Source organism: Uranotaenia lowii, chromosome 2 (assembly GCF_029784155.1).
Source record: "Uranotaenia lowii strain MFRU-FL chromosome 2, ASM2978415v1, whole genome shotgun sequence".
In the NCBI taxonomy this organism is placed as follows: domain Eukaryota; kingdom Metazoa; phylum Arthropoda; class Insecta; order Diptera; family Culicidae; genus Uranotaenia; species Uranotaenia lowii.
This window is the reverse complement of record NC_073692.1, coordinates 210723456-210733126: the sequence shown is the minus strand read 5'-3', so window position 1 is coordinate 210733126 and position 9671 is coordinate 210723456. Positions and strand designations below refer to the sequence as shown.

The window sequence follows — 9671 nt, the reverse complement described above, 5'->3', positions numbered from 1 at the left end:
TATTTTTAATTCATTTCTGCCTACAGTAAAAATAGTTCATCAGGTCAAAAATTACCATGAAATGAAAAATGAATGATCGGTTCGGTTTGGTGTGTATAAATCTACCCGATTTGCGCTCGTTCATCAAAGTCACCTAAGGTCACCCAATCGGTAGTTCAACCGAACGCTTTAAGGTTACGTGGCTCTGGGGGAGGAAGACTGAAATTTGCTGTATCGTTTTTTTACTGTTCGGCAAAAAGCCAGCAATTGTTGAAAAGATTTGTAATCGTTCAAATTTTGACTTTAGATGATCAGATTCGTGTAGCCAGACATGTAACTCAGTTGTTTAGGTGCTAAATTTAGATTAAGCTATATTTTTAGAACAACCATTAATCAAACCATTTTTATTTATCAGCTTCAAAAGACGAAATTTGAACGACTCAATACGCCTGATCATGCAAGAATTCGCCAGAGCAAAACAAAACGTAATTAAATCATTGTTTTATGCAAAATAAGTGGTTTTCAGCATCAAACCAGTTTTATTAAAAATCACTAAATAAGAAAGTAAAATTTGAATCCTACTACTCCCGGATATTTCTAGCTCAGTCGCAGAAAACCCTTTGACTTATCTCAGGGTCGGCCTACGGCTGGGTAATCGGAGGGGAACGCGGACAAAAACTAAGGGAACAAACTGTGGGTTTTTTACAACCAAAAACAATTAACAAATTAAAACTTTGGACAAGAAAATTACTTTTATTTAAAAACAAGAAAAACTACTATCTAAACTTTGGTTTTCGAATTTTAAGCTATATTAAGCACGCTACTGTGTGGTGTGTTTGTGTAGGGGGTGGGTTGGACGGTGGTCGATGACCGTTGCGGTACGTACCGGATGCTCGATGACTGCCTTGGTGAGCGCTCACAGGTTACCTTCACCGGGGTTTGGTTCAACAATGGCGGATTGTTGATGGCGGATCAGGAACGGGAACTTGTGTCCTGATGAGATTGCCAAAATGGTGGCAGTTCGTCTGGCGTTGACGAACGGGTTGGATACGGCGTCTTCCTACGTTGACGGGGATCAGCGGACCACGGCAAGGCCGTATTGGCCGCTCTGAGAAGCGCTCTTCTTTGGAATTAGAGACTTCGAGAAACTCGAAGTCCCGAGAGATCTCCTTTGCGATTATGGTTCTTACCTGAACCAGAGGCCGAAGTCTTTTACGGTAAGACGTAGACTACCCTCAGGTAATCTTGGCCGAATCGTACGACGGGATTCCTCAACACAAAACGGGATGGCACAAGAACAAAACACAATGGTTTTCCAAATTTCTTGGCTGTTGGGGAACACACCTGACTCGCACTAACGCCGAAAGAAAAAAGGCGCGTTACTTCACTCCTTCCTCCACCTTCTCCATTCAAAATTCTATTAGGCGAGTTATTGCACCTGGCATGCAACCTCCATGCATTCGACCTTGCAACCAGTCTTGGTTGCAGACTTGTTGACGAAGATACCCCACGCCCAAATTAAAACTAACAATAATTGTATTTGTTAAAACCTATCTTCTAAACATTTATTTAAAATTTCTCTAATCCCAACTAAATTAACAAATAGAAAAACAACAGTTCGAAACAACAGTTAAAACAAAATGGAAAAATTACCTAAGGACTTTGTAACGACGGTTACAATTTGTAAGCGTATCAATAATAATTGGAAAACAAGTCATATTAAGAACCTGGTTTTTGGAGAGTGGTCCTTAGGAGGATATACTTATTTTGCTTCATAAATAAAACTAATCAATACAATAAGTGTGTTTTCAATTGTACGGTATGAAATGCCCATCGTTACACAATTGAGCAAATTATTTTTGGTTTTAGGACTATATACTAATGGGATATACTGACAGTTCTATACGATCACGACCTTGGCAGGAGGCCTTATGCATCATTTGTTGGTAATCCTATCAAAAGTTCGGATAGAAAACACTCCAAAGAAAACTTTTGTTTACTTTTGCGCTAACACTAGTTAACTAGCTAGGGTCAAAGTTTACTGTACAATATTTTGACAATATTATTATTATCGAAATTAAGGGGTTCGCTGTCGACATGAAATACCATTTTTTAAGATTTGTCGTCTCGAAACCTAGCTAAGTATCTAATTAGCATAAAATGTTGAGTGAATGGTCGGAATAAAGGATTTCTAAATAAATCTGATAAAAAGTAGTCCCTCAAAGCCAAAGAAGTTTTAGTGACTTTGACATTTTTTAGACATTGCAAGTTCCCCGACTTTCATACATACATATGTTTTTAAACGAGTTTAATAAACTTCAATATTAAGATTGACAGATAGAAAACATACATTTAAGGAAGTATGAAGTGTCTTTGAACCCACGTGGAATAATTAAAAATTTCGTGTTCAATTATGTATGGGTATTTATATAGAAGAAGAAATTTTTGCATATGAAATCATCCAGGAAACTCAATTTCAAACTTTGATTAGTGATTTAACCTATAATTTCATGACGTGTTTCTGCGAAGGTTTTATAAATCAACTAATTCATTGGCTATGCAAAGCAGTTTATTGAGATTTTTTATTTCATTTCATATTATCAAAAACACTGAAATTTGAAAATATTTATTTAGAATTTTTTGTATGACATCGAAAATTATTTCTAAGGTACCGACCGATAACAATACCTTTCTATAAGACAGACAAAAACGATTGTTTTATCTATTTTTGTTCTCAACATACAACATTCACATAATTTCCTATTGTGTTGGATGATTTTTAAAATAAAATTAAATGACGTGAGGGTAATGAAAACAATATTCATTAAATTAATTTAGGGGAGATAAGGGCATAACAAGCACCCATGGCAAAATAAGCACTCCTTTGTTCTACAAAAGTACGTATTTTCTTAAACAAATTTTCATGAGGATTTGTTTCGTAGTACCTATAGTATTAATTTTTCACCAAAAAAGAAATATCCTTTTCATCTTTACAGAAATATTAAATAATAACCAGCTAGGTTCTCAAGTGACGAAAATATGACAATTTTTGAGCACCATCAAATAAGCTTTTATGACCTTTTAATCATCTTGATCTGAAATGTACGCAACATTATTTACACATTGTTTCTCAATTTTCACCATCATGGAATTTTTGATTTTTCACTTTAATCCATTTTAAACCCTCGAACCCTCGAACAGGAATCGAACTGGAGTCTACTGATTACCTCCCCGTCACCTTACCAATAGGCCAAATCTACAGATGAAACAAGTCAAGCTGTAGCCCTATTATTCAGTTGACTTCATCGAGTCGAATTCGCTTCTAGACGGCAGAAAACGCTCATCGTGCCCCGATTAATGGTACCTCTACTGTCCCAGAACAGTTACTGGTTTTCAGCTTTCGTCAAAAACATCCTAAAATGCATTTTTAAACTTTTTATCTACTTTTTCAAGTTTCATCCAATTGGGCAATAGACTATTTGAGTGTCTGAACACGAAACAATGATGTTATTCACATATTATAGCTGTTCTCTACGGTTAAATAAGCGTTTTCCTTAAGGTGGCCATTATTCCCTCATCTCCCCTACATGGTTTTCCGTCTCACGACATAAGCTAATGAGCAATATTCCTACAATTTACTCGGTCCATGGCAACAGTTCTCCAAAACAACATTAACATTCGATTAAATATGCCAGTTAAAAATCTTTAGTTTAGTAAACAGGTATTTGAGTCATTTTATAACTCGTCAAATAATCAGCTCATATTTTTCATTCAGCATAAAGATCTGCGTTAAAAGATTTAAAAAAATAAAAGCGAAAATGAATTTGTCTCATCGATTCAAGAATGCTCTTCTCAATTTTCTTAATATTTTAAATTCGAAAGTTTGACAATGTGTGTCGAGAAATGAACAAATAACATTTCTACATCCCATAAACGGCTCCTATTTTTAGCTGTAACTTTAATCGTTCCTCCCGCCATAAGGTTAAAATCTTTCTAATTGACTTATTTTACGAATAATTGAAAATTATTACTGCCAGACAAAGATACCCGTTTCGGCTAAGAAACCCATCTGCCCTGCCCTGCCCTGCAACTAAAACGAGAATTGGGATTTCGGGAGTTCATCTGAACGTCGTATTTAGTTGCGCTGAGCCCAGAACCAGAACTCGGAAGCTGTTCTTAAATCTTTCGCTCCACCCAGCCGGAAAAAGCACTTGGGCTAAAATTCGCATTTTCCGCCCCTTCGTACTGCTCCCACGAAGATTGAGGCAGGATTTATGGAATTCGTTCACAACTTCCTGCGCTCATCCTCGAGGGCTTAGCTTGTCGTGTTATTTCTCCCTTGGTTTTTATTTTTGTAATCTTCTTCGTATCGCACTGGAAACAAAACAAAACAAAGGCAAATCAAAACCCTCCCGGGTGGCTGATGGCATGCAAAGGCATACGATATCGGGGATGAGACAGGGAAAATCAAATTCCGCGAAATCGTCATCATTATCGTCGCCATGCCATGAGACTTGCTGCTGCTGCTGCTCCGCTGTCTGTTTTATTTTTGATGAGATAGGAAAAATTTAGATGCCTGTCTTGGAGATGTTCTCGGATGATGAGAAGACGATAAGTTGACGTTGATTTCGGTAATCTCTGCTCTAGATGGTGATATTGGAGTATGTTTCGTTCTACGTCAATCTCGGAATTCGATAGGGGAGAATGAGGATACTTGATCCCTTGGGATACTTGATTCCTTAGCTATATCTCGAAACTGGAATGTCTTACAAAGATCAAATGTTCTAGAAAAATGTGCCAAAATGAGCAAAATAACAATGCTTGTAGTTTAAAAAATTTTAATAAGAAAATTGTTTGAGTAATTAAACTTTGTTTGAAAAATTTCACAAAATGTAACTTGAAGATCTTTTTTCATCACTTTAAAATGTTCCTTACATGGGAAAATTATGAAAAAAATATTTGTTTCAATGTATCAATCGTTCGAGCGTAAAATGAACTTCATAATGCCATATTTTCAAAGCAATGGAAAACTCTCAACTTTTTGCAGAAAAAGTTTTCTAAAATGTTGATTATGGGTATAATTGATCCCCTAGAGTTGGGTACAATTGATCCCCCTTCCAAACGACATATTCTTCTTCGGAATTGATCGTTATGATTGCTGATTACGAAATTACTAATATTTATCAAACAATTGTCTGAAGAAAAGAGCACAAATAATTAATTTTCTCTTAATTATAAAAAATAGCGCCTTTAAGTATGCAATGTTATTAGCGTTGAGACAAAGTTATACAATTTTCTTCTTATGTCTGCTTTAAATTGTGAAATGAGAACAAACATGACCAAAATAGTCAAATAACATTCTATCTTGGGGTTTTATTTGATTTTTATACAAGGATTAGGGCCTCCTGAATAAAAGATCAAGTCTCCTTCAATAGGGGATCAAGTCTCCCCTAACTTCAGAAAAATCGCAATTTTTTTACTCCCAAGAAAAGGCTTCTAGTTCATCAAGGGGTTGAAGTATCGTTCTAATTTTTGGAGCATAGAAACTTGAAGTTACAAGCTGTCAGAAAATGTCAAAGACGGCGAGTTGCTAAATTTTTCCTAAAAGATATGGTGAAAATAAGAAAAGGGGATCAAGTATCCCCACTCTCCCCTACCTATTCGGAGGCATATTTAGGACTTTCATTACATGCGCAAAATAATTTTAGAATGAACGCAAACAGTTGTTTAACGTTAACCCTCTAATACCCAATTTTTTTCGCTGAAAAATTCTCAGAAGTTGATTTTTATGAATACACGTGGTGGCATTTGTTATATGGATAACTTTATAGCTGAGGAAAAAGTAATTAACACGTTTTTGTTTAAATTGCATAACCACAGGGGCTTAATTTTCAGTACCGTCAAACGGGGCATCATTCAAAGGAAGGTTTGGATGCAACATTTGTATACCACAACACTCGTTCAACTTTTATTTCAATATACTGTAATAAAGTTTCTTTCTGATGATAACAAATTGATGATGACACAGTTTTAAACGTCGTGAAAGAGTTTTTTAAAGTTTTTTATACTCAAAAAAATTTAAAAAATCGAGCAATAGACGTACATATTTTCACATTTCTCGATGCCGTAAAAAACTTTTCCTCGTATTACGGATTGGCTTAATAATATCACCTACAAACTTTATATTGCTTTCAGTATCCAATACCAACACTGTTGGTGTAAAAATATTTTTCGGACAATCATCAAATTTTTTTAAATAAACATTTTTATAATTCTATTAGCAGACTGGGGCAAAATACAACAAAATGCAAAACCTGAATTAAATCTCATAAATCGCGTTTCCATATGCTGGGATATGATTGTTTTGGATTATGCGTTTGTTAACATTAAAATTTCATCCATCCCAAGATTTATTTACATGATTTAAGATAATAGAATACTTTGTATTATTTTTTACCCCTAAATGTATGCAGCAGATTAACACTTTTTTCTTACAGAAAACATGTAAAATTTAATTCGAACAAATCCAAAAATTACTGCAATGGGTGCTTTATGCGTTATGACATCAAAAATGTACCAAAAACTTCAATTTTCAAACGTTTTCATTTGTTTTTTTCATTAATTACAGAGTTTGTTGCAACTTACCCCTTTTTCTTAGTAGGGTGAAAATCGCATGTTTTTGTAAATTTAAAAATAACTGGCAAAACCAATATTTTTTTCTGATAACGTCAGTTTGGTGTCCCATCAACCTTAAAACTTTTGATGTACAAGAGGTATGATTATCTGTAAGCATTAAGATTTTAAAAGCCATTGAAATTGAAAAGTGTTGCATGTTGCCCTAGTTGACGGTACTTTATTTTGTCTATGTGAAAACTGACTTAGACTTCAACTACGCTTAAGTGTGAAGAACGAATAAAAATTTTTTAAAACATTTTTGCACCAGTCTTAAGTGTTTCAATAGTACATTTCATCAGAATATTTTGAATTGATGTTCCTAATGTGAAACAAGATACAGGGAATTGAAAATTAAAATAGAAAATACGGAAATATGATCAATTTTTACCATAACTGGAAGTTTCATGTTGAAATTGGAGTAAAGTTTACAAAGAATTGCGATTCACAAACTCATACTTAGGAAATTCCGATTGTAAACTTCTGACTTCTGAGATAAAGATTATTCATCCTGAAGAACGAAAGTTCCAAAAAAAATTAAAGTTCAAAAAAATATCTTCCCACAATTTTTTTTTCCTATTTAAAGGGGCAATTTCAAAATCCAAATGAGACCACAACAACCCGTATCATCAGTCGGCTGGCAGTCAATAAAAATACTTCCTCCCACAAGACGATTCTAAAAGTTTTACACACAAATTATGGTCAACCGCAAAGTTTGTCACTAAATTACCCTCGTCTTTCCAAATTACTTCCCTAGATTTTGATGATTATGACGCCGGTGCCGATGGAAGGCAGAAGGGATGAGCAAGCGTCTGGCCGGTTGCCTAGCTGTAGGTGTCTGTCCAGGCTGGAGATCCGGGTGTGGTCAATTATCTCCGGACACCCCATTATAAAGAACATAAATCACGCACCCATTTTATCCTTATTGCCGTAATTATTTCCGCCACCATTCGTTGGGTGGGGACTTCTTCTTGGCAGTTTGAAGAATGCGTGTCGTGCCGTCGTGGGTAAGGGTTGTTTGCTTTAAGATGTGGGAAATATTGCTGGGTGATTCTTTTTTTTTTTTTTTGACTATCCACATGTTGAATGTTTGGGAAATTTGAGACGTTAAAGTTTCGGTAGAGTAAGATTTTTTAATCTTACCACATATTCAAGAGATAATGTCTTTTTCTGATGAGTGACCAAAATGTCTATAATCGTTCAAATTTAAAAATAGTATAAACAGTGTCATTAAAATTATTTTGTTAAATTATATCTGAAATAGTGGCAACTTTTATCGGTTTCCTTGTGCATTAGACTGAGTCGATTTGGAATAATTTTTGAATTTCTCAAACCTTGGGGTCTGAAAAGCATCCTTTTGGTCCAAAATTCGTCTATGATTTTTTGCAGAATTTTTAAGAAAAGTTTACATGAGTAAATTTAAACTTTTAGGTTTGTATGGGGAAATTGAATATTTTGTACTAAAAAATCAACATCATTTTTGTAACTTCTGTGGATCCGAGCCAGCTTATAATAATTGTGCCAATTTATAAATTTCCTAAAGTAAATTTTCCGCTGAACAACTTTGTTGAAGATTTTAACTTTGTATTGTATTAGACGAAAAAGTTATAGCTGTATATCAGGGGTATGTCTTTTGACATTGATAAACAATAAATTCAATTGACATCACTGCTGGAGCCTAGCGAGGTATTACATGAATGACTTAATTTTCATGCAATACTTCGCGAGGCTTCAGCAGTGATGTCAATTGAATAGATTGTTTATCAATGCCAAAAGACGTACTCCTGTTAAACAGCTAATAATAACTTTAGCCTAGTAAGGTACGAAGTAAAAGTCTTCAACAAAGTTATTCAGTGGAAAATTTACTTTAGGAAATTTATAAATTGGCACAATAGCCATAAGTTGGCTCGGTTCCACAGAAGAAACAAAAATGATGTTGATTTTTTGGAACAAAATATTCAATTTCCCTATACAAACCTAAAAGTTCCAATTTACTCATGTAAACTTTTCTTAAAAATTCTGCAAAAAAATCATGGACGAGTTTTGGACCAAAACGAAGCTTTTGAGACCCCAGGGTTTGAGAAATTCAAAAATTACCCCAAATCGACTAAGTCTATTGTGCATGTACAAATTTGTGCGTTCGATAATTAGCAAGGTAAAATTATCAATCTCAATGCTCTTCGATAGTTTTTATGAAGTTCGTCTAGATTCACAGTGGTTTGAAACTCGAAAAACGTGATCATGGGCTTTTTGAAGCCTTAGATGTCAAAATAGCTCAGAACATACTACAATGTTACATTATTTGAAAATGCTCATGTTTTGCCGTTACTTTTTTCCTTATTAATTCACCTAAAAGTGAGATAATTGTTTTATTTGTTTAGTTTGACGGCTTCTTTTTTCAAATGTTAGCGACCTTCATAGATATTGATGCTGAAAACATTCTATTTTAAAATGAAATTACTCGAGAAGTACCATCAAACTTCAAGAAAGAGACTTTATATCTTTTAGAAAGTTGTGGAGTTTTACAATTGTCACAACTCTCTCATACAAAGTGGGTCTCGAAACTGGCATTAAAACACGTAAAAAATCGTTTAATCGGGTTTAATTTTTGAAAAAGAAAATGCCTTTAAACCGTTTTGTTTCAAATGAAAGAGCTTTGGTATTTTCTACAATGTTTTTAAGGGGGGAGTAGGCCTAGGGTCTAACACTTTCAAAAAATCGATTTTTTTTATTTTCTTGTTGTAAAACATTTCAAGAATGTTGTGTCAAATTTTCAAGTCAATCGAAGCAAAACTGTAGAAATTATAGGCCTTTATCTTCTCGTATCTAATACTGCAAGAATTCTAGAGCAGAAACTTCAAACGCGTTTTTCTCGAAAGCACATTTTTAAAGTCAGTGGACATCGTCATTTGAAATCTACTTCACCGATTCTTTTCAAATTTGGAACATATTTTCTACATATAGAATACCAAACCCCAACGATTTTCTTTTTTTTTTTTTTACTTTGGGGAGATTTTACA

The 9671-nt window shown here is 34.4% G+C and overlaps 1 protein-coding gene across 1 annotated transcript in view; it reads right to left on the bottom strand.

Annotated features, from left to right (window-relative positions):
• Positions 1-895: 895 nt before the first annotated feature.
• The window catches only part of LOC129742291 (uncharacterized), a 29517-nt gene continuing 20741 nt past the window's right edge, over positions 896-9671 (bottom strand). The window contains exon 6 of the mRNA XM_055734172.1: positions 896-1039. Within this exon, the coding sequence (XP_055590147.1) occupies positions 896-1039 (144 nt within the window). The remainder of the gene's footprint in view (positions 1040-9671) is intronic.